At 36.6% G+C, this 26,949-nt stretch overlaps 1 protein-coding gene across 2 annotated transcripts in view; it reads right to left on the reverse strand.

Moving 5' to 3' along the window:
• Positions 1–26,949, reverse strand: part of PDSS2 (decaprenyl diphosphate synthase subunit 2) — a 186,409-nt gene that overhangs the window by 100,400 nt on the left and 59,060 nt on the right. For both annotated transcript variants that reach the window (XM_032484631.1, XM_006187429.3), the window contains exon 2: positions 20,098–20,232. In XM_032484631.1, the coding sequence (XP_032340522.1) occupies positions 20,098–20,232 (135 nt within the window). The remainder of the gene's footprint in view (positions 1–20,097; positions 20,233–26,949) is intronic.

The following is a 26,949-nucleotide window of genomic DNA, read 5'->3' on the forward strand; positions in this document are numbered from 1 at the left end:
GAATGCCCTGGCTTGCCCTTTTAGGAAGCCCTATTTAAAAATGAAATGTACCCACAGTTCAGCCTCCTTGGGTCTTAGGTTTAGGTAATAATTTAGACAGTCCCTAACTAAACTGCTTTCCACCACGAAAGTCTTGCCTACCATAAGCCCTTCCCCATAAGAAAGGACTAGGCCAGGAGTCTCAAGAGAGGGGACTGAGAGAGGATTGCTGGTGAAGCCTGGGTGCCTGCAGTGGGGAAAGGGCAGGATGCTGAGTTGTTCCTCCAGCGGCTGAAGGTAAGTGGCTGTTGTCCTGAATCCCCGATAAACACCAGCAGTTCGATTTCTCTATATTTCTACAAAGATCTTATAATTATTCTAGTTATATTATTAATGGCGTATCTCAAGTAATTTTATGGTACTACTTTCCGTTGGATCTCTATCATGTTAAATTATCAATTATAAACATTTTTCATATAATATTTTATTTAAATCCTAAAGCAAGAAGATCTAGAATAACCTACCCACCAATATCTGTATATGGTTTTAACAGTCTGGTAATAAGTCAAAAGAAAATTACATTAAACTCTGCTCATTTCAAAACACATTTAAAATTGAAGTTCATTTAGAAAAAAATAAGCATGTTTTAATATTCCATTTCTTTCTTCTTTAAAGCACAATTTTGATAGGATCTGGGGTAAAAAATGAGTAAGACACGGTGCATTCCTTGAAGGGTTTGTGATCCGATTATGTGAAAGACAAAAGCAGATAGTGTCAATAAGGTATGGCTATTAAGAATATGAGTTTGGAGCAAAAAAAGACCTGATTTAAATCCCAGATCAGTCACTGATGGTTTGTAATCTTGGTTAAATTATTTAACACCTCCAAACTTTATTGTCCTCATCTATCTCTACTGACCCTTTAAGATTATAGTGAGACATGAGGAAGACAACATGTATAGAAAGCTTTCAACACAATGCCTGGCACGTGGTCTGTGCCCAGTACATGGCAGCTATTACTGCTATCACCACTAATGCTAATGTTTGTACAGACTTATGCACAGTGTGCTAAGGAAGCCCAGAAGAGGGGTACTTAGCTCAGCCTGGAGGTCAGGGAAGGTTTCCTGGAGAAGATGAAAGTAAGTTGTGTCTTAAGGAATACGTTAGAATTAGACAAAGAAAAGCAGGAATGGCATTCCATGCTGAGGAAACAGCATAGTGTAAACAGGGCACTGCAAATATTTGGTATTTGCTGGCAGGTCTAGTACAAGAATAGTCATCACTCTGCTCCCCCTTTCCTTGGCATCCTATAGTATAGCTGCTTCTCTCTCCACATAGTTTACAGTCTATCCTCCCCAGAAATACCCACCCTACCCCTGACAGCTATGTTGGCTTGGCCCCTAAAGCATAATTCAGCCTACAAAGGTAGATCGGGCCTCTCCAGAGCCTTACCAGAACCTGCTCTTTACCTTTGTGACATGAGAAGGGGAAAACAGCAAAGGCAGAGTCTGGGCTCTGGAGTTAGACTGCCTCAGTTCAAATTCTGGCCCAGTCACTGTCACTTTGGGCAAGCTGCTTCACCTCTATGTGCTTCAGTTTTTTCTTTTTCTTAAAAGGGGATGATAATAATCTCTCAGGGTTGCTGTGAGGATTCAGTGAGGTAATACATGTAAGAAAATTAGAACAGCGTCTGGTTGCTAATAAGGATTAGCTATTATAACCTAACAAAATTAAAATTCCATGTTTCATGGACAGGAAATCTTAGAGAAAGTAGAGAATGTGCTAGATTAGAAATGTCACCTGTTGTGGGGCAGAAGGAAGAAGGGAGAATAAGAGGGCAAAAAGGAGTATATTATTTGAGTACCTGATGGGTATCAGAAGTACCACAGTAAGTGCTTCATATGTTTTTCCAAATGACTCTTATAACAGCTGTGCTAGGTAGGTGGTATTGTCCCTGTTTTTATACATGAGTACACTGGGGTTTAGAAAGATAAAGAAATTTGCCTAGCCAAATGGACAGAACCATGATTCGAAACCATGGCTGGAAGAATACACAGCCATGCTCTCCCAAACAGCTACTTCTCTTCATCAGAATGGTGAAAATAGGCCTCTATTTCCTTAGGTTGAAAATTACGATATCAAACTTCACATTGCTAAGAAGAAACCTGAGAGCTGCCTAAGTTTTCACATGATTTTTTTAGGCCTACTCCAGGAAATACAAACATTTGTTCATGTTCTGATTTCATGTGCTATGCCTTCATGTGCTATGCCCAGGATTCCATTTCATAAAAATCATGAACTACAGGATATAAATCAAGAGTACATTTCCTTGTCTAGAAGTCCAGAGCATACTACAATTACACAATGGGTAACAAAAATATTATTCTTTAGAACTCCAATTTTACATTTTCAGACATAAACTGACTAGGCTTACATTTGTTTTATAACATGAGGCAGGTCCAATTCTAATCTTTAATTTACATTTTTTTTCAAGCTTAAATAGTGTACAAGGTATTCTGTGGGTCTTTAATATCCTTTAGATTCATATTTCATAGTAATTTGGTGAGAATTTTGGCTTCTTAGGTATCCTTTTTTTCCTACTAAAGAACATAAATTTCTTACAACAAAATGAGAATAAAGTTAGAAAAAAATAAAGTTGAAGAAACTATGGGAAAGGTGAATAATATGACACTGTCTGGCTATAAAGCATTAACTCCATGAGCTGAACCCTGAAGTACAAACTACAGTCTTATGGATCTTATACATACTAGAAAGAGCTTTTCATTTTGTCATTTCTTTGTCGATGGAGATGCTTTTTTCAAGTATGAAGGAAAATCAATCTTTCTCTCTCTCTCTCTCTCTCTCTCTCTCACACACACACACACACACACACACACACACACACAGAGGTCTTGTCACATGCTGGTCCTATACTGATAAAAGAGCACCAATCCTCAGGGAAACTTCAAATACTCTAGGACAAGAAGCTGCAAAGGGGTGGGGGAGCAGAGGAGAGCAGACGATACTCTATAGAGACATTTTTATATACATACACACTATTTTTTTAACCTAAAATATATATAATCTTTTTCTTTAATTACAGTTTCCCATATAACCATTAGTGGGTTCCAGTGATGCAAGCCATATTTATTAGAAGCAGCATGTCAAATAGGAGTTGACAATTACAGTCTCTATCAATACATATTATGCCAGACGGTAATGAGCCGTCCACAAAGGGCGAGCCATCCACAATCATCACGCTGCTTTCCAGAGAAGTGCCGAAGAGGTTATGGTTTATTACACAGTGCTCATTAGATATACAGTGGCAGCATTAGCAATTTTTCCTTCATTTGCGTCTCATTTAAGGATCTGCCCCCACAAGCACAGTCAAATTAGTACACAAGGTTAAAACCATTATGCCCAGAAAAAAATTAAGTTGCATTTTATTTTACAGTAATGGTGGGTCAAAGGTCCTCAGAATCTACTATTTGTGAAACCATCATCTAACACAGAATATTAACAAAAGGGAAAAGAAAAGCAATGCCCTGCTAGCATGGCTTTGACAGGAACAAAGACAGACTGTTTGAAATAAGCAAACACACATTACTTAATTAAATATCCCTAAAAAAAAAGTATTTTAAAAATAACACTAAGGTTGTGACATCAACTGATAAAAGTCACAAAATTAAAGTTAATGATGAAGCTCTTTTCTTCAGGGCTTTGGGTTACATCTCTAAACCCTATGGGTAAAAATAAAAACTTCTGATACAATACTTATCATTTGTAACAATAACAGAGGGGGATCATGTTTTACTATTTGAAAATGGCACTAAATTAGTAATGGTCATCCTTCATATAGCAAAAATATTTGAGCACTTACTGCTTGAAAATGCATTCTAAGTCAGTGGTTCTCTCTCTAGATTTCCCAGATCTTCAAGGATTCTTCACAGTAAGTGAAAAATTATTCAGAGAAATGAATTATTTTCCCCTTTCCAAAACGTCTAAGGAAAGCCATTCATTCACTCCTGGATAAAGGTACACTGGTTAATAGAAATGTTAATTTTCTTTAGTTCTGTACTCATTAATTCAATGTGACAGTAGTGGTTACCTCTTGGTCACGAGGTAACCAGACTGTCAGTTATAAGTGTATCCAATAAAATAGAAAGTTAAGTAATCATTATTTTACCTATAAAGTGTTTGGTAAACAGACTCTTTTAAAGGAGGCTAGAACAGCAGAAGGAGTCCTGAGTGGTGAAGAGGCTGAGAGGTTATCATCACAAAGGCTACGCTGGCTAACTTCCCTCCACTTCTCCGTGGCCACCCGCTTTCTTTCACCAAGGCGCTCTGAGAGCAGCTGTCCACTTCAACAACAGATCTAACAGGAGGCCAGAAGAGGTCAGTGGAGAGCAGTGCTGGGTACCCCATCCCTCCCACCCAGACTGCTGGGCTCTAGCACATCTCAGGTCTCTGTTTACCCAAAAGGAAGAAGCCAAAAAACCAGAATAAATCATTATACTCAATTTTTCACTTTGACACAATGAGAGATGACTTTAAGGCTGTTGTAATGTTTAACTTAAAAAAAGAAAAAAAGATTTGAAGTAGACAACAAAGAAATTCTCCTGCATGATTGTAAAATATAAGTTTTCATAGCAAAAAGTTTCCTGAAGAGGACAATGACAATAAAAATGATAACACCTTGATATTGACATAACAATCCTATTTTCTCTGAGATAATAATCTATTATTTCTCAAAAACATATGGGTTGTAGGTACACAACAATTTCCATTTAAATATACTCAATATCTGATTATCTGTGCTATGGGGGGAAAAGTATGTGATTAATAAGAACTGATCAAGTATTACAACGTCCCAGCTTCTAAATTAATTCTAAAACAAACAGGGGAATGGAACAATTAAACATGTTGTTTTGAATGTTTTAAATATGTAAATATAAATTTTCCCTCTCCTTTACATTCAAGGAAGTATTAACTAAATAGACAGCTCTTCCTCCACAAAGAGCTGAAGAATTAGAAGGAAAAAGGCTGTAGAATTTTAAACACCAGTTCTTGTGTTTTGACTTTTCTCTCTTGGGAAGTTTCTTCACTGAAGGTCCACCTATAAGGTACAGCACCTAAAAGTGAGCCTTCACAGAGGAGCTACTTCCCCATCAAAATGGAGGTCATGGTCTGGGGAAGATTTATCGAGTATAAACCTGCAGCAGTGGACCAGGCATAAAGAGGATGGCAACCCCAAAAGACTGGTACCTGACTTTAGGGGCTTTATGAATCTAAGGGTGTAACCAATAAAACTGGAAAACGCCAAGGAAAGACCTAAACAGGTGGATTACAGAGAGGTCCAAGTTACCTTGCCTACCCTTCTAAATATTCCTGAGGAAGATTAACTTCCATCCAAAGTGATATAGACAGTATAAAACAAAATCTGTGTAAGGTACCTTTGAAAAATAACAAGTTGCCTATTAAACACTGCAGGTGTGTCAAAAAAGAGAAAGAGCTTTTGCAAAACTGAAGCCATAAATTGATTTAAACTCTAATAATTTAGTACTATTCCATTTAAATTCCCTGACAACTTTGACTTTTCAGCTTATTGTTTTCATTAAATTAAAACTGCTCTAGCCTCTACAAAAAGAGACAAAAAGTAAATTCCTGTTGTTAAAGTTCTGAATTGAATGACATAAAATTAAAAACAGAGATGCATTTTAAGTGCAGAGTATCCTTCCACGGTTGCCAGAAAACAACTAACAAAGGGGAGCTAAGTAATTTCACAGCCGTATTTTTCTCACTCTCCTTCACTGAGAACACAGTCGTTTGCATGGCATAATAAGCTGTAAATTACAAACATTTTTACATAGCCTGCTGCAAAGAACAGTCTGCCAGCTTTCTACCATATTGGATAGGGTTCAAGTGATTAACTACAGCTTTGGAAAGGAGGGGTGGAAACTTGTTTTGTGTCTCAGTTTGTCGGTTTTCTTATGCACAGCCTTTAAAAATCCGTCACATCATTATTTCAATGAATATGTAAGTTATTCATTCTAATTACAGGAGAGTAATAGAAACTCCATATTCCTGCAGGATGCAAACTACCCATGGACAGCAGCGAATCCTGTAGGTGCACAATTATCCAAGTATTTCCTTGAAACAACGTCTATGATGAGTATGCGTGTAATGGTTTTCAATATCAAAATGTGTACCACCGAGCATTTCAGGACTAATGATAAATGAAATAAATAATTTTGTTCTTTGTCTATATGGGAAGCCCATTAGACAGAACATCTATTTGGGGCACAAGTCTATTTTAAAAAATGGTTTCTGTATCAAAGAAAATATATAGGTATCTGTATTCTCAACAGATAAATAAAGGAAATGTGCAGTAAAAGAGGTATGGCTTGTAAACATAAATGGCTTTATTTTTTTAATTGTATAGAACACCACCATGATCCACATTCAACCTCTAAACAAAAGGCAATTTTGTCTCAAAAAATCAACAATAATGCATGGAGCACTTGAGTACCCACCATAGGGCTTGAGTTTAAGAGGCCAAAAAAAAAAAAAAGAAAAACTCTATGACCTGGTTTCTATACACTATGCAGCTCAACACCACCAAATATAAAGATCTGTGCTCAGTGCTGAGGACTTCAAGATGAAAAGGAAAGTACAGCTGGCCTTCTGTATCCTTGAGTTTCACATTCATGGATTCAACCAACCATGGAGCTGGCTAAACCCAAGGACGGGAAACCTGCAGACACAGAGAGCCAGTCGTATTCATTGTACTGTACTATTTTATACAAGGGGTTTGAGGATCTGTGGATTTAGTATCTTTGGGGGCTCCTAGAACCAATCTCCCATGGATACTGAGGGGCACTCTGTATTTAGGGCACTCTAATCCAGAGGCTATCTATAGTAATGGAAAGAGCATGGATTCTATGGTCAAATGGGGCTTGAATCCTAACTCTGCTATTTATTTACATTATCAACTTGGTCAAGTTATTAAATTTCTCTAAGCCTATTTCCCAAAAAAAGCATTTTTTTTGTTAACCAACATTGTAAGGATTAAATGAATTAACGTATATATAAAGCACAGGGAACACTACCAGACATATAGAAAACTCGATATGTGTTAGCTATAGTAGTAATTATTTTTCCACATTTATTGTAGTCAGATCAGCCTCCTAGCCTCTTATTGTAGTGAGCATAACAAGTGCTCACTAAATGTTTGTTGAATGAATGGATGAATCAGTCAACAAGTGACTGAACAAATCTAGTAGAGGGATAAAAGGTATACAAATTACTGCAAAATAGATGAGAAGTGCCTCAAAGGTATAAAATGTAAACAGAGGCTCAGTGGTGGGAGAGGTGATCGGTTGGAAGATGGCTAAAACACAGGCCCTGACCTCTACAAGGTACTATCTAGTGGGAAAACATATACATAAATCAGTCATTTCAAAACAATGTGTTACGTGTTCTAAAAATTCACAGAACAACCCCTCTAGGTTCCAGCTCTAACTGAGCCATAACTTTTACTGGGGCACCAAAAAACCCTGTATTTTTGTGAATGGATATACTTCACCTCCTACAAGCTGCAAACTGACAGGTTGAGAGGAGAGACTAGTGCTCTTTGTTTCCCCGTCGTCTTGAGAAAACCACTGCTCCTTCGCAGCAGCTCTGCTTCCGCCATCACTCCTCTTCTCCGTCACTCTGCACTCATGGGAGCCCTCAGTATTTCCCTTAGGTCTGTTGTTCTCTTGGTTGACTTCAGTCACATGAATTGCCCACCTTGTAGTTTCTCAATCTACTCAATACAACTGCTGTCAACCACATTCTCAGGAAAAACTGGAACTCACCATGCAGAACTGCTCTAATTCTCACATCCTCAATGCACATCCTACTCTCTAACTACAGCCTCCTAGCCTCTTAGCTCTCTCACTGTATTACTACTTCTCCTCCTATAATATGAATCATCATGACTTCCAGTCCTTGATCACTATTTTTTTCCCCTATTTTTGGACTCCCTCAGTCTTCCTTCCTGATCAAGCCTAAACAATTCTCAGGTCAACCATTCTTTTGCACACACCTTTTTCTTGGTAGGAAAAGAAAAATCACGATCATGCTTTTACTTTCTTCACTTCTCTAGGGCTGCTAGGAACTGTCTACTGCTGTTAAACAATTTGTATTTAATTCTCTAGGGAATGGGACACCATTGAAAAATAAAGCATATTTTACTCCACTTAAAAACTTGAGCAGAATAGGAGGGAAAAGGGCAATCTTAATAACAGAAAATGGACATTTAAGATGCCAGCGACTATAGAGGATTACATGGTAAGAGATAACCATCCTGAGAATCTGTTCTCTTTGCTTCTATTACCATCACTACCAAGCTGCACAGTCCAAGAGCAGGATGAAGAGAATAGTGAATAGGAGTTCCTTGCACACTAGCTACCTGAAGATGCCAGTTTCTCCTAGCATCTTACATTAGGGGTATTAAGGACCATTTGTCTTTAATTAAACAGAGGGCTGTAAGTGGACATGGGTGGACTGTGGATCCAATAGTAAATATGGTTACAGCTCTAGAAGTTAAGTCTCAGAAACAGAGTTCTAGAAATGAAATTGCATCAGTAGTGTCAGAAAGCAGTAAATGCATAAATTGTTTCCTTACCTTGTCACTTGAGATCAAAGACTATTTCTTATTAAGATCTGCGTTTCCCTCAAAGTTTAGCCCTGCGCCTTGAAGAGAGGAGGTGGTTAGGATATGTTATATATTGGACCATAGGCTACGCGAATCTAGATGGATATGTGCCCTGTTAAGCTCTCTGACCTGAAGTCCATTTTATCCCTATTAACTTACAGATGAGTAACCACACAGCATGATTAGTGACTCGCTTAAGATTAAGTAGCTAATCAGTTACAGATTTGAGACAAGAACCCAGATCTGCAGCCCTTTACACATGTCTCTTTTACATCACACTATTTACCATTGTGGGGGTCCCTTGAGTTTGGGTTCAAAGGATAAGCAAGTCATAAAGCTATTAAGCAAACTCTGTCATTAAACACGTTACATGACTGCAATTCTTCTACCGAATAGAAGTAACATTTTATTATAATGAATGTCAAGAATTAAGTGCAGTTTAACATTTAGAATTAGACACTGGACAGTGCCTTTGACTGTGGCTTCTTATTAGTCAACATATAGTCCCTTTCTAAGGAAAAGGTTTCAATTTTTTCACCATTGACAAAACAATTTGTGCAGCTTGTTTTTTGTTGTGATGTAGTCAGACAGGCTAATCTAGATCAAGACATTTATATACGATTAACTCGCAGCTAAGCAGATTAGTAGCTGAGCCCACCTACTTTTTGTGGTTAATTATACTTGTTTTGTAAGAGGCTGTTCTTATTTTGTGTTTTCCCAACAGCTCTGATGAAGTAAAGACTTCTGATGTACAGTATGCTGAACATAAAGAGCCTTTCCCTTTCTTACTCAACATATAATTGCTGCATTTGTGCATGCTGCATAAGTTGAAAATAACAATAAAAAGTTAATGAAGAAAATAAGTACTGGTGGTAATGAATTAGTAATATTGTTAGATTTGTATCTGGAGTTTATTTTTGTTGTTATAAATGGAATACAATCAATAGGAATATGTAATCAAACTGCACATGCTTTCATCTCTTGAGATCTCCCTGAAAAGGAGCTGAGATATCTTTAGGAAATTATCTTTAAAAGCCTACTCTAAATTCAATTACTCAGCATGATCATTTTAAATCCCTGTCAATAAGCACTCCTCATTTTCAAGGTTCTTGTAGTACAAAAAGATACATTTCTTAAATAGGTTGTTATTGCTTTATAAGTATAAAATATAACTTCCTTTTAATTTTTAAATTAATTTTAATTATACAAAATAATATGAATAGATTTTCTTTACTAAAAAAATGAAATATTACAAATAAAGTTCCCTTTGACTATTCCCCTATACCTGTTCCCAAATCTTTCCCCCTCCCCACTTCCTCCAACCACAATTATCAGGTGGGTGAGGTTTCTTCCAGATTCTTTTCTATGCATTTACATATGCCATCTTAAATAATAATAACACCAATAACTTTTAAAATGCTATCTATTTCAATGTTAATTATTTCACACTAATATAAATTGAGCCCTAAATAGATAATACGATCAACATGTTCCTACTTAGCCTCATTTCTTAAGGTGTTTTTTTTGATTTGGTCAACCCCCAAGGAAAATGTAATTTGTTAATTTTGTTTGGTGTTTTTAAGTGCTAGACAAATTCTAATATGTAGTGTGAAGGTGAAGATTGATAGTCACGGCCTATTGTTACTATGATGAGAAGTCATCAGAAGCTAATTAGTATCACATTAAAATGATAAATTATGAACTACAATATTTGCAGCTGAGTCCATGTCCAATTCCCTAAATTTAAAGATTTGTTTAAAAAGTCAAGTTGCTTCTTTCACAGCTTTTTAAATTCTCCATTTCTCTTCTTAAATTAAGATTTCACCACTACTTCTTCTAATAGCACACCAAGCTATTAGACCAATTTTCATTTAGAGGAGGAAGTAATGTTAAGATCAGTCATTTGATTATAAGATATTTTCTAGATTTAACTTATAGTTATGTTTATAGTGTTTTTCTGATTAGTTCTTTCAGTCCAACAAGTACCTTAGCATTTTTAACCTTAATCATTAATTTAACTTTAATCAATTGAATAATACACTGAGTTAAAAAGAATTAGCACAGTTACCAAGAAAGTGATGGTGTCCATTTTAAAATGGATGCTAAACCTAAGAAAGTTAATCTAAAGATATCACTTTGCTTCACTCCTGCTTTCTTTATTTAAAAAATATCTGGAGTTTATGCAACTTCATAGGATATTTGATCCTGTCAAAGAGGGCAAAAGATAAAAAGTTCAAGACAGCTCAGGGACTCTAAGGGACTTATTTTAATGGCAGGATAGAATTTCTAAGCTAACTACCTTCATTCAACAAAAAATTTTACTAGGTTTTAAGAAGTGCATAAGTAAAACATGTATACATTAAAAATAGTTCAGACCACTGAAGAGGACATAAAATGGACAAAGTCACTCATCCCATTTTCCCCTATAGTTGTCTCTCCCCAGACGTGACCACTATTTACAGCTCTTTGTGTCTCCTTTGAGGTATTTTCTATGTATATAAAAATCCACCACACCTACTCAAGCCCCAATGGGATCAAACTATATTATGTTTCTGAGTCTTGCTTTTTCTAATTGGTCTTTAATCTCTTTCCAGATCGGCACATACAGATCTCCTGAATTCTTTTAAATGATCATTTGATATTCCCTTGCATCAGTAACATAACATGTGCCCTCTTGGTGGACACGTTGGCTGTTCCTTTGTTGTTGTTGTTCTTGCAAAGTACGCTACAAAGAGCAATCTTAGATATACATCTTTGAGAACTTATGCTAATACAGCAGTACACAATTTTGCTAAATCAAAGGACAGTAGGAGTAAAATAAAATTAATAGCTATTATCAAATTGTTCTCTAAGCAACTATACCAATTAACAGCCCTACTAACAAAGCATTCAAGTGCCTTCTTCCTCACACACAAACATTAGGTATCAAACTTTTTAATCTTTGCCAATCTGACTGGAGAAAACTATTGTTTTGTTTTAATTTCCCCTTCATGATGAGGTCCAGCCTTTATCCCCTTTTGTTTACTAACCATCTATGAGTCTTCTTCACTGAACAGCCTTTTTATGTCTTTTCTCAACGTTTGTGTTGTACTATCTTCTCCTTCCTGACTTATAAGATCTTCAAATGATTTGTTTATTAAAACTTGGCCCTTTGTCATATATGCTACAAATATTTTTTATAATTTTGGCATTTATCTTTTGACTTCATAGGAATTTTTTCCATGAAGAATTCTTTTTTATGAAGTCAAATATATTAATCTTTTTGTTTATAAGGTTTAGAGTGTTGAAACCTTTTAGGAAGGTCTTCTTTGCTTCAAGATTAAATAATAGTAAGAAAAAGAATTGTTATTATTATTATTCAGCCATAATCAAGTAGTCATTGACTGCTATCTATGTGCTAGGACCATGCTGAATGCTGGGGTAATATGAAGCAAACATATCATCTGAACTATGTTTAATGGCACACAGAGCACACAGCTCTCTTTTATCAGCACTACAAATAAACACAGAACAAGGTCAGCCCATAATTTTATTCTTATTCTTCAGCTCACCTGCCACCCAGAAGTCAAATAAGTAATAAATGTACTTGTTTTACAAATAGACTTGGCATGTGTTAAAATTTGCCAGTACCCACATGTATCCTGGCCAACAGACAATCTTAAAGGCAAACATAGCACCAATCACTTTACCCCTGGCTCACTTTATACTTTTTCATTCTTGCACGTTCTACTTATCACTGAATTTATCCCTAGTGAACAGGTAGAGAGCAAGGTGGACAAGAAGAGAGTAGTAACATATCTATAATAGTATCCCAGGACACTGCAGATCTTTAATTAAATTTAGTAGTTATGCCTCAAAATGACAGGTGCACCTTGCAGTTCAAGACGGGCAGGCTGCTCTGCTATGATTTTGGTGGCAATGGGAGTATTATCACTGCATTGGTCCTCCAGCAGCAGCTCATTCTCCCCACTCCGCTGTCCAGAGGAAATTAAGTTAAGGGCAACACAAACTCAGAAGAGTCTAAAACCCATCAGTAAAACTTCAAACTAACTTTTCATGTGTTTGTTGGCCATCTGGGTGTCTTTTTTGGAGAGATGTCTATTTAGGTCTTCTGCCTATTTTTTGATTGGGTTGCATGCTAATTGTTAGAGAAATGTAAATCAAAACTACAATGAGATATTATCTCACACCAGTCAGAATGGCCATCATTAAAAGGGCCCAAAAAGATAAATCCTGGAGACAGTGTGGAGAAAAAGGAACCCTCCTACACTGTTGGTGGGAACGTAAATTGGTGCAGCCACTATGGAGGACACTTACACTTGTACGGAGGCTCCTTACAAAACTAAAAATAAACTTACCATACGAACTAGCCATCCCACTCCTGGGCATATATCCAAAGAAAAGTATAATTCAAAAAGACACATCACCCCAGTGTTCACAGCAGCACTATTTACAATAGCCTAGACATGGAAACAACCTGAATGTCCACTGATAGATGAATGGATAAAGAAGTTGTGGTATACATATAGAGTGGAATACTACTCATCCATAAAAAGAATAAAATAATGCCACTTGCAGCAACATTGGATGGACCTGGAGATTGTCATTCTAAGTGAAGTAAGCCAGAAAAGAGAAAGAAAAATACCATATGATATCGCTTATATGTGGAATCTAAAAAAAAAAGGACACAAATGAACTCATCTACAAAACAGAAACAGACTCACAGACATAGAGAACAAATGGTTACCAGGGGGTAAAGAGGGTGGGAAGGGATAAACTGGGAGTTCGAAATTTGCACCTCTTGGGGAGTGATGGGAATGTTAGCTATCTTGACTGTGGTGGTGGTTTCACAGGTGTATACATCTATCAAAATTCATCAAATTGTACATCTGAAATATGTGTAGGTTACTGTACAGGAATTATACCACAACAAAGGATGTTAAAAAAAAAAAAAACCTTCAAGCCAAATAGACAACAGAATGGAAGCTACAGATGACACAGGTGAGAAAAGAAAATGTAGTCAAAAAAAAAAAAAAAAAAAAAAGGAATAGATTGAAACACTGGGGAAACAAAATGAACTTCTGATGGGATTTTAAAAAATTCAATAGGTATTGGGCAATACTTTTTAATTGTTATTTTTTGTGTTTTTTTGTGATACTCCACTAACACTTCTATTTTCATCCTTTATATATCACAATTATATATTGATTTACACGATAAGTAAGTTAAAAATTTAGACTGTTGCACGAAGAGTGCTTTAGCACCTGATTACAGCTCATATTCTGATTTAGAAGTTGCAAAGGACATAATAAGGTACAATGACTGTAAGTTATAGTCCATGTTCAACTACTCTACAAGGCACATACTATAAAACACATGATTCAAATGTCTATTTTGGTCTAGAACAGTTAGGTATATTGAAGATTCAGTCATCCAGACAAAGATTTAAATGAATACTAAGTCCAAGACACTGGTGAGATATAAAGATGTACAAAGCTAAGTGACTGCCCTGAAGGAGTGAGAAAGCTAATAAAGGACATAAAGCAGCATGACAGGGGTCTGAAATAACAATAAGAGACAACATTTGTTAAGCACAGTTTACATTCAAGGCACTGTTTTATTCATATTACCTTCTTTAATCCACTCAACAAACCTATGAGGCACAGAGAGGTGACTTAACTTGCCTTGGGTCACACAGCAAATACGTGATGGAACAGGATTTAACTGAGGCAAATTATAAACCAACATTATATATTTCTTCCCCTACTTGATCACTTAATGTGAAATCTCAGAAAGTCACTTCACCTCTCTGAGTTTTGTTTTTTTCCTTGGTGACACCCTTATTTCTGCCTCACAGTGTCCCCGTTAGGGTTCCAAGTCAGGTACTCTGACATAGAATAACATTTACTGAATTGTTTTGCAGCATTCCATAAAATGTACTGCTGACAAGGATGAAAGGGTTATATAGTCAAATAACTGGGAAACAGTATCTTAAAGATTCATGATGCATACCATATATACCGAACAATTCTTGAGATTTCTGAAATACAGAAAAAAATTTAAACTCTGTTTAACCTGGCATGCCCAAGTTTATTTGATCATAGGAACTTTTGTTCCACTGACCATATAGTAAAATCTTCATCCCAAATGAAGCACAAATTGGGAAATGCTGATAGAAAATGGAATGAGATCAAAGGACCTAATGAGTTTGAGTCTGGCTCCGCCAACTGCTAACCTCTTGCTTTGGGTAAAGACTCCTTAATCTCTCGAGGTCTCTGTTTGCCCTCTCAGCAATCACCTAGACTCCTACAGTAACTCCCTGGCTGGTCCTCTCTACCTTTTGGACCTCAACTCTCTGGGTTATCTTTTCAGCTGATTACATTCTACAGCACAGATATATTAATGTGACTCTTTTGCTTAAAGACCTTTCTAATAGCTATGAATAAAAATAAACACAGGATGCTTACTACGCTATGCATTACTCTATTCACTCATTTAATTCTTAAAACCATTCTCTGAAGTATGTGCTGAGGCACAGCTAGTAGGTGATATAGTCTGTTTCCAGATTCCAAGTCTATTCTGCTGCCTCTTGGATGGCTCCCCACTGTTTCTCCAGGATATAGCTCTAATTCCTTAGGCCCTTCACAATCTGACATCAGCCTTCTGTTTCTATGCCATCTCCTCATGAATATTCTATACCGTATCAGTTTGCTAGGGCTCTGGGGAGGAACCTGTTCAGGTCTTTATCTTTGGCCTGCAGATGACCATCTTCACATTCACAGGGTGTTCTCCCTGTATATGCATGTTGTGTCCAAATTCCTGCCCCCCTTTTTAAAAAATAAGAACATTGAACTAGAGCCCATTCTAATGACTTCATTTTAACTTGATTATCTCAAAGTAAAATCACATTGTGAGGTACTAGGGGTTAGGACTTCATCATATGAACTTGTGGGGGGGACACAATTCAACCCATAACACCTACAGCAAAATGAAGCTAATCTCTATTCTGATAATTCATACATTCATATAACAGTTATGTACTGAGTGCCCACTACAGTGTTGGCACTGCTGTGGCCCCTGCTATGTACTTCCAGACCACGTCTTTGGTCAGTCAGTTTCTTACTTCCTCTGCCTAGAATATAACCACCTTTTACCAAACCCTTTGCCTAGCTGCCTTCCTCCAATTGACGACCTCCTAGTTACCTTCAAAACCCACTAATAAGTTCCCTATTTTATAAAGCTCAAATGGTCTCTTTTTCTGAAATTTTCTCCTTTCCTTCCCCCAACATAGTTCATTCCTCCACAGAATTCTGTTTATACTCTACTTACAGTATCTATAGCATTGTATTACAGTTGTCTGTAAACTTCTATGTTCCCTGGCTTGGTGCTAATAAGGTCAATGAGTAAATACTACACACTATTCAGCTTGTATCTCCTGCACCAAGCACAGTGTCTGGCATATCACATAGTAAGTGTTTAGTATTTGTTTAATGAGTGATCAGATGGACTATAGGGTGTTCAATTTAACAAGACTCAATAGGAAAAATACTAAGGAGGAACATTTAGAGACAGGGTGACCCAACAGACAGCTATTGCTAAAATCTGGACATAAAGTAACAAAGGCCTGGAATAGGAGAGTGGAAAGTGAAAGAAAAAGAGACCTGGAGAGATTTGAGAGTTGGTGGTTTGTTGGACATAGAAGGTAAATAACTTGTCAGCTGATGGTCTATTGGGCATGGAAGGCAAAATCAAGGTTTACCAAATTCACTGGGGTAACTGGGTGACAGAAACAGTAAAGGCATATTAATTAAGACACTACTGCTATTAAGAGATAAACCCTAAAGTTTAAGTGGTGGAACAAATAGATTTTTCCTCTCATTCATCAAGTCTATATGGATATTGCTGATGGACAGGTGGCTCTCCTCCAAGGGATGTAGGCACCTTTCATCTTGAATAGGTCACTTCCAAGATCACCTGCTTAAGGGGTACTGCAAATGTATGGCCAGGAAATAGTAAATATGACTTCTGCTTATATTCCATTGGCTAGATCTCATTCATATGGCCAAGTCAACTGCAAAGGAAGGTTGGGAAATGTAGGTCTAGCTGAATACTCAGGAAGAAAAGATAATGTGTTTGGCAAACTTGTTTCAATCTTTTCTAACACAGTTAACAAGAGGTGCTAGGAAATTTCAGGGAATGAAGGTAAAGTGAAAATTTGTGGTTTGTTTATAACTGCTAGATAGATGAGAAATATTTGAGTCAATTCTTCCTAAACCAACTGAGAAAACTGAACTATTAGTCACAAAATTCATCTGCATTTCTTTAAACTTGATAATGTTACACTAGAGAAGTCTATGCTTTGTAATACTGTGTATTATATATTATAATGATGTGTCTTTTGTACACACAAAAAAATAGCCTATCATTAACAGAGTAAGTTGTAAACTTATTTTATCAGTTGTGGCTGGGGATGTTTGTAAATTCAGTAATATTTTTTTTGCCTGATCACTTTTGTAACCAATTTTTAAAGTCAGGATTGGTGGAATAAACCTAAAGCCCATGGTTTTGCTGGCAAAAGTTTATGGTAGATTTTTATAGTGCCTTTTTACAAATGTGACTCGCTTACCTATTTTTCAAAATGTAGTTATTATATTTTAACCTAAATTCTACTTCTTTTGGCCATTATGTGATAAGTTCACTAGACACATCCACAAGTTACATCCATCAGTTATATCCTTAGGCCAAACAAAAGAGGTCACCTAACTCACTTTTGTTCCCTTAGGTAATTTACTCAGGTCTCATTATCTGACATCAAAGTCAAGTCTATGAGAGAAAAACACCAACAATGTAAATCCCAGTAGTTTGGAGGTGAATTAAAAAGCTCCCAAATCAGTACTTCCCTCAAATGTTAAATAATTCACTGTGGCATTATAGATACAAGCCTCCAGCAAAAGTTACACTTGAACAATTAAGGAAGTAGAAGCCAAACAAATGACTTCAGGGACAGAGAAACAAATGATTGGTTTCTCATAGTACTATGCCAAATTACATTTTCACATTAACAAGTGTGTAGAACACCCAAGCAACACCAATGACTTACTAGATAAAGTCTGATTACAGGAAAACAGCCTGGAACCACACACCAGGATTATTCCCTGAATGTAACTGGATTCTATACACTTGGGTATGAAACTCATTTATGTTATTTGGAAAATTTTTATATTCATAATGTACCACCTACTCGTTTGCAGAGTTCTTTCACAATTGCTCATATTACCGCAATCATCTACCAAATGCGTTATGTTCCTGTGAAGGATCAGAAGGCAAGGCAGCTGTCTCTGAGAGGCTATAAAAGAAACTGGAAACATGAGGTCACATCGCAGTGCACACAACAGTATCTGCATAGTAGAAAGGGTATACACTTCAGATTTAAATCTCAACTCTTATCACTTTCTACCTAGAGGATTTTAGACAAGTCTCTATCTCAGTATCAAGTTTCTTTTTCTGTAAAATGGGATGATTCATTTATGCAATAAATATTTATTGAACATCTATTGGGTGTCGAATAGTATTTTCCAACGGTTACTTTAGGATAAGCAATGGTAAACTACAGCTGGTGTTCATCAGAGGTATGTATGTTTACCCAAATGCAAGAGCAGATGACTGATCAATAAAATGGTTAAAGCCGGCAGACTGAAAAAAATCAATGGAGTTCCAAACAGGAAACAGAGATACATGGGATACAAGGTGACACGTGGTTCATTTCCTTTCCAGGGACAAACAGTTTATTGGTATTCATTGTAGATCGCTACATATTTTCTCCAATTATTTCAACGAAATCAGTCAGCCAAGAGCTTTTCTATGAAATTTATAAGATAAAGTTTTGAGCTCTAATTCAAACACGCTGAGGGAAGGATGTAGATTTATTAAAGATCTGCTAAGTTGTTTTCCATTCAGAAGTCTTCCAAGACATACTCACAAGAAGATCTTTTTTGGAATACTAATTTAATGGCTAGTCTAATCCACAAGTGAAATAAATTCTTTTGAATCTGACTAGAAAAGTGGAATGAAATCAAGAAAAAAACACATGAGATTTGGAAGTAAAAGAACTATAGTGAGAGCCTTAACTTTCCTCACTTACCAGTCATGTCACCTTGAAAAGAAATCTCAAGATTTTTGAAACCCAGTTTTCTCAAAAGGAAGCATAACGACAAATCTTACCTATGGCATTATTGTCAGGATCAAATGGGATAACTGTCACTAAGATGATTAGTAACTTACAAAGCACTAAACAAATACAAATTATTTCAGAGTGAGTAGGGACTGAAAATGATCCCAAGATATCCCTTCTAGGGCAGACACTGATATGAATAAATGGTAAAAGGTCTGCAAAATTATCCTGGCTGGAGGAAGATCTGTGACTACATTTTTAGCCACAACAGTAATAATCTTTGCTTCCTTCTTAATAAGGAAAGATCACTGGAATTCAATAGCTGGCAAGCAACAGCCATCTCTAAATATTACAGAAGAAAACATTTATGGGTAAGACTACTAGGACTTTTTAAAAAATCTAAGATGTGGAATGATTTTTAAAGTAAATCAATGAGCTATATTAACCATAAGTCAAAGTTTCTAGAAATACTTCTTTATGTGAGGAAAATTTCCTCGTCACCCATGTTTTTAGGGTGGTTTTAATTTCAAGGGCCAGAGTCCACCTAAAGACTGTTACTTCTTTCTGTACATGTTTTTAACACAGTGTCAAGTATACTGCTAAGATTAAATAAATTTATTGCTGATATACGGTTACTAAAAAACATGCAGTCATTTTTAAAATCAAATCTAAAAATTTAAAGTTTATTTTGTATGCAGCAAAAAATGACTAATACACACTCATAAATTTATTTTTTAATCTAAATGTGTGAGATGTAAAAGTTTCTTATTCAAGTCACTTTAGTAAAAATCCTTTTACCATAAAAATACGCAAAGTAAAATAAATAATACAGCACTGAAGTAGACTGCATCTCCTAAAATGGTAGTTGCCTCATTATATATACAACTAAGTTACCGTATTGAGTAGGTTTAAAAGTCATGAATCCTGGACTAAATGACACAGAAAGTCTCCACAGAGATACACTGATAACGTGATGGGGCAGGTGGGTAGTGATGAATAGAAAATTTTAAATGCTCCAGGTAGAAACGAAAGTATTCGACATAAAGGTATGGAGAAATTTACCAGAGTTACACACAAAACAGCCAAGACTATTAGATTTGATAAGAACAATAAAAACCCATGTTTTAACCTTACTAAATATTTCAATCTATCTTTGAACCAGAGAATGACAACTAAACAGTGATTTCTACTGACCACTGTAGGAAAATAATTTAGAGAGCAATGTCAAAAGACTAATTTCTTCTTACCATGAATAGATCCCACTGACCATGTCATAGTTCTGGCATGAGGCATCCACGCTGCTGGGCCCAGCTGCTTTGGAAATAAGTAGCACCACCAAGCCCCTCAACTGGAGGTTATTCTGGCTGTCGTGTACAAGGCCCCTGCCAACAAGTAAAGGAAGAAGAGGATTAATATGCCCCCACACCCTTAGTCAGATCAAGTTAGAAGATTGCTACAGATACACCTGTACTTCCAAAACCAGACAATGGGACTTGTTGAAAAGAAATAGGATTGAGGGAAGAAAGAGTTAATAGAAAAAAGTAATGAGTTCAGGAAACAACTAAAGAAACCCACGGCTCATTGTGAAAGTGACCACCTCAAAACTGTGAGGTCCAATGATTTGGTTTCCTCCTCTTTCTGGGTTTTCCTACTGTCTATACCCTACCATGCAATCTTAACCATTTGCTCTGATAATGAGAAGAATCCATAGTTTTAAACTGTTTTGTGGTGGCTGACAGCAAGTAAAACACAAATCCTATGGCTTGGATGAAGTGGTATTAACTTGCTGATGACTGTGGTAAGGGGGAGAAGTAAAAAAGTGTCTTCACAGGAAGAAAAGCAGCTCAGAAAATGAAAGGATGACACCAAATTCAAATAACTTAAAATTTTTATTTGAGAAGTAAAGCGGAAATGAATGCCATGGGCAAATATCTTGCCATTTCTTATTATTTACGCTAAGGATGATCATTCTAGACAACATTAGGCTTTAAGAATGTCTTTTTTTTTTTTTTTTTTTGGTCATGAGGATTGAACTTTTATAATTTCTACTATAAATAAGGCCAGGAATACATTCCAGGAATATATTTTTGTTTAAGTATCGCAAATGGATATTATATGAGAACTAAATGGCATCACTGAAAAAAGAAAACTATGGGTAATGTATTATAATAAACTAATACTTAGAACAATACTCACGAGCACTAATCAAATAGAGTATATTACAGTACACATAAATGATATACAAATATAATTTGTAAATGTGAAAAATAGTAAAAATTTATATTATAATATTTCACTGAATTATTAAGACTTCCTTGGGTGAATTCTGAACAAAGAATCAATTTAAATTAAGTAAGTTAACATAGCCAAAATTAACGAGTTAGTTCTTTACTTAAGAAAAATTTTGACACACACACCCTCCCCATAACCCAAACCTCCAAACAAATTTCTAAAAGGGCCCCTACTTACCCTTTCATTAGTTTCAAAATAAGACAGATCTCCAGGTTCTCTGCAAGAAAACAGTTATGGCTCTTTCTCTACTTAGATTTTTTCCTTAATCTAGTAAGTGATCGTCAGTAAATTAGAGGGGTTAATGATTTTTTAAAAGAAGTTCTAATTTCCTAGGAAAAGAAAGTTGATTTAAGGTAATTAAGCTATATCACAGTAGAAACAAATAATCATCAGAAATGTCCAAAGTTTTTTATTATCATGTAACAAACTACTTAAATCCTATAGACGTGAACTGCAGGAAGGCTGGGAAGCACTCTGTTTTAGAAGAAAATATAAAATGGGAGCTCTTGCTAAATTTTTGCTTTGAATTACAGATTTTAACTTATGTTCCTAGATCCTTATTTATATATCACCTAAGGTAAATTTTTATTCTTCCCTTCCTGCATAATAATATTAAAGAGAAGGTCTGAATTGGCTCTTAATTCTAGAAAGGGAAAAGAGGAAGATAAGGCTCTGTGTGTGTGTGTGTGTGTGTCTGTCTGTCTGTCTGTCTGTCTAAATTTTGAAGGTTGAGTCTGGTTAGGAATGAAGCATATGACAGAACTAACTCACGGACATGAGCCTTGAGACTTCTGACCAAGTCAGGCTGATGAAATAGTCCTGGCAACAGTCTGACAACACCTTCCTCAAACTTCTCAGAGATGGGACCTTTCACAAGGGAAACACACACAAAATAATAACAACAAAAATAAAAATACAACAGTAACAGCAGCAACAACAAATGCTTATATAGGACTCCATATATGCCAGGAACTGTTCTAAGCATTTTGCTATATATTAATTAAATTAACTCACAACAACTCTATGAGGAAAGGTACCCCAATTATCCTGATTTTACAGATAAGGAGAAGGAGGCACACAGAGAGATCAAGGAACTTGCCCAAAGTACCAGAGCTAGTAGGTGTTAGAGCCTTGATAGAGCCAGGATTTAAACCTAGGTCAACTGGCTTTAGAGCCTATATACATGCTTAACCATTATGCTGTAGTGACTCTCCATCTACTTCATCTCATGTGCAAACTGCCTACTAAGTCATTAGAATAGTGACTGATTTAGAACCAGGTTTGAAAAATCCTTCTGCCATTTATTAGCTGCACGACTCATACGATCACTTCTTCTGTAAAATTAGGTTAACAACATCTACTTTCCAAAGTCACTGTTAAGGAAGAGACAACATAAGTAAATATATAACACTGTGGAAACACATGGTAGGTGATAAAGTGATCAGAAAACTACATTCTCTTTCCTTATTACTTTTTTGCCATCTATTTTTTCTCAACTCATATTTTCTCTTTCTTCTATTCCATTTCTCCTTTTAGCTCTCAAAGTCTTCCCCACTACCAGCATATATAATCTCCTATAGATATTGTTTCCTTTTCTATCTCCCAAAATGACAAAAGTTAAGGAATTATTCCTAACATCACCACCAAACATCATACATCACTGAAATAATCGTTACCTTCAGAATGCATTACTGAAAAGGTCAAGAAAAAAACTGTAGTAGACTGGTTGACAGAAATCAAGAGAGCAGTCAGAAAAGCACACTTTCTAACCATCAATTTTCACATAAGACAATAGTTAACAGCCCAGAGAAGAGATTAACAGCTTGAGTAAATTAAATGTTTCCAAAACACCACTTCTTTAAATTCACATCATTAACACCCTTAAAAAAAAACATACAAAGATAAATTGATAATGTCCACAGCTCAAAAAGTAGCTCATAAGCAAAACAGAATAACAAATTTTGCTTCTGAGCATAAAAAATAATCCCTTGGATTCTAAGCTGGTAGAGATAATATGTTTCATATAGTCCAGGTCATACTTTTCACCTGGAACACTATGATTTATTCTCAGTGCCTCTCTTAAGGACGGATACTGACAAGCTGGAGCATATCCAGAAGATGGTGAAATCATCTACTGCCACATGCAGGGCTAAAAAAACACAATGGATGCTAGCTTGGAGAATAGTAAAGTTGGTGTTCTCAAATGAATTCAGTCAAAAATGTAGTAAGTGCTTACTACATGCAAGGCACAGTGCCAAACAGAGAGTGGAGGACACAATGGTGAGTACTGTGTGGTCTCCGTTCTTGTGGATAATACAGTCTGGATTAAACATCATAGTAAAATGTGGCATGAGCTACTTTAGGAGATGAGCAAGGGCTGTGGGAGCACAGACAAAGGACAACTAACGTAAGTGGTGCTGAGAGGATGGTGAAAGAGACCTCCCTGAGACCTAAAGGATGAGGAGGAGGGAGTCAGGGGAGCCGAAGCAGGGAGAGAAAGTGAAAAAAAGACTGTTCCAGAGAAGAGACAATATGTGTGATGGTTTGGAGGACAGTGAGGAGAACACAGCTGTTTCCAGAATCAATATGGCAGGAGCACAGCGTGTGAAGGAAAGGGTTGGGAGAATTCAAGCTAGAGGAGTACACGATAGCTGTCTGCTCATGTGGAAGGGTTCCATATGGATAGGAGACAGACTTGGTAAGTATTACTTTAGAGACTGACAATAGTAGATGGTTAACTGCAGTTCTCACTGCATCATCATAGCTTTCACAACTATTAACTAGTTTTTCTTCCTTAACCCAACCCTATCAGCATTTCAATCACAGCTAGGGCACCTTTCCATATTGTCTCAAGTTCCATTTCTTCAACATATCTATACCAAGAGGTACACAAAGAAATAAGAGGTATAATAAATACCTATAACAACATGTTCAAGAAATGGTTAAATTCGGGGGGGGGGTGGATAGCTCAGCGGTAGAGCACATGCTTAGCATGCATAAAGTCCAGTACCTCCATTTTACAAAAAGGTTAAATTGAATAGTATATGGAACAGATAACAAAGATAGTAGAGTAACTAAAAGCTATCAGAACTCAAAGGAAGAAAGAAAACTGCTTCTTATTAGAGATGCCCCTCACAGTATAGATAGCGTTCAGACTGAGCCTTAAAGATGGTCAAATTTCCCTGAGAAGAGAATGAAGGTAGGGGTGAGATGGAGTTATTAGAATGGAAAGAAGGGTACTTTAGGTGAAAGGAACAGGTCACAGAGTGATAAGCAGGTAAAAGAATGGGGAACAGGTTCAGGAGCTGTGGAGCTACTCACTTGGGCAATGTGTGAAGATATACAAGCCCAGAAAAACAGATGGTAAAAGAGTGAAGGGCCTTGAAAGTCAGGTTTAGCATCAAGACTTATTCTGCAGGCAATCTGAAGGCATGGATGGTTTGTCAGCAAGCAAGTGATGTGATCAGAACTAAAGACTAAAACTGTTACTCTGGGCCTAATATTGTTACTCTGGCAGTAGCGTGTTAAGTGCAGGGGAAAGGAGAGAAAAGATTAGCTGGGAGTAGCTTCTTCCAATAGTCCAGGTGGGAGATAACGAGGGCCTAAATTAGGGTAGCAGCAGCAGGGATGGAAAAGAAGAGCTGAATGATGGCAGCAGCGTGGAGGTGAATCAGGCTAGTCTGGCCAACTGACTGCATGAGGGAGACATCAGGAAGGAATCAGGAAGCAAAGGAAAGATAAGGGCTGAATTTAAGATTCAAACCTGTTTGCTGAAGGTGATGATGCTAGCATGAGGACTGGAAAGAAAAAGAGTGTTAATGGGGAATTAATGAGTTCAGTTTTGGACATGTTAACTTTGAATGCAGGAAGGACTTCCAGATGGAGATGCCCAGCAGGAAGCTGGAAATGCTGTAGATATAGATTTGGGAGGCATCTTCATAGTAGTGATGGCTGAAGCAGTAGGAATTGATGGATGGGTTTTGAGGGGAGAAAAAAGAGAAAAGAAGGGGAAGGGAAGAGGGAAAGGGAAGGTGTGGGAAGAAAAAAGGAATCTTGAAAAATTCCTATATTTAGGGGACTGAGGAAGGACGAGTAACCCACATGAAAGAACACAGTATGTCCACAAACAAATGAAAGGGGTCTCCACAAACACCCACAAAGAAGAGTGAACATACATGCACAATGGAGGCAGAGAACTATGACAGCACAGTGCACAGAAACGGGGGCCAGCAGTTGCCTCTTCCTTGGGCTTTTACAGTACTTATTATAAATTTTCAGTTTGGTACTTACTACATTGAATAATAAAAATGATAACAACAATGACACAGACAACAGCTAAACCATACTACAATGGCAGGCATGTGCTGTCTCATGCATATGTTCTAATCCTCCACAAACCATGCAAGGTAACTAGTAATATCTCATTACATATGAGGAAAAGTAGCAAGAAAGCTTAGAAAAGTTAAGTAATTACTATTTACACTATTCAACCAGTAATGTAAATGCTAAAATTTAGACATAATTTGGACTCCAAAGCCCAGGAGCCTTTGCAGTCTTGTGACTTAATTATTTGTTCATAGGTAGGTATTCCTTACAAAGCTATGAGAACCTTGAGGGCCCTCAGGCTTGTTTAATGTTTGGATGCCTTGCACCCAGCAGAGTAACTGACACAGAAGTGTCAAAATTGTCAAAAAGTCTAAAAATTGCAAGATGATAGAATAAATCACTTCAAGAAGTAGAGTAGCAGACACTATCTTATACAACTTACCCCAATAGATCTATTATTATTCCCAACTTTCCTCACCTCTCCTATTACCCATTTGCTGATTCAACCATTCAGCTCTGAAGTTTTGTCACTCTTCATAAATCATAGTGGATTCTTTGAAATTGACAGCCACACAGGAGAAAAGCCCCAATACATTAAAAAACATGCAAACGTGCTACGATTTATTTTAATGCAATGCTGAAAAGTTACTGCATATAAGAATTACGCCATACCTAAGGACCTATTTATTAAGTTTCAAATAGAGAAGAACTCAATATATTGGAGTGTTTATGTCTTTTGTTTCTTCATCTAGGAGAACCGACTGAATTCACTACTGTATCTGTGCCCATGAGAGAAGGCTGCCCTCAGTTTGAACAGAGAGTAAGGGTAGTTGCAGATGGAGAGTTGAGGTAGGATGGCAGAATTAGAGCATGAGAGATAATTTCTGAGATTTATGCTCAAGAATTCAGAATTCTAACTTACGCCAGTGGTTCAAATCACAATCTTTTGGTGAATTTATAATAAATTTTATGAAAAAATTTATCACCTGCAAGAGATCATCACCCTTGATTTAGCTCAAAGTACCTCAAAGTAAAACTGAATGGGAAAGAATCAGCACTGCCCAGACCCCCGCCAGGGTAAGAACTCCTTCCAGTGCTAAAACTTAGAGGGACAGTTTGTTTTACTATTTTATTATTCCACTTTTAATATATCCAGCTCTAATAAATCAATCCAGAAAATGTAAGCATAAAAGATGAATGTCAAATCTAACATACATGAGGTGGGTTGATTGATATGATTCCTAATGCTTGTGGCTGTGACCTCTAGTCAAAAATTTTTTAAAAATTTACATACAGATAACTGAAACAGAAGAACCGACTATAATGTGCACAATTTTTGCCAAAGAACTATAGGAATACCCTGATCTTTTCTAGTCTTTTTAAATGCTGACTGTAACCTGCTAAATTGGCTTTGTGAGCCATTAATGAGTTGCAACCTGCAGTTTTTTGAAAAATCGTATTTTAAGTCATGTAACGTATAT

This window comes from Camelus ferus, chromosome 8, assembly GCF_009834535.1.
Source record: "Camelus ferus isolate YT-003-E chromosome 8, BCGSAC_Cfer_1.0, whole genome shotgun sequence".
Taxonomy (NCBI): domain Eukaryota; kingdom Metazoa; phylum Chordata; class Mammalia; order Artiodactyla; family Camelidae; genus Camelus; species Camelus ferus.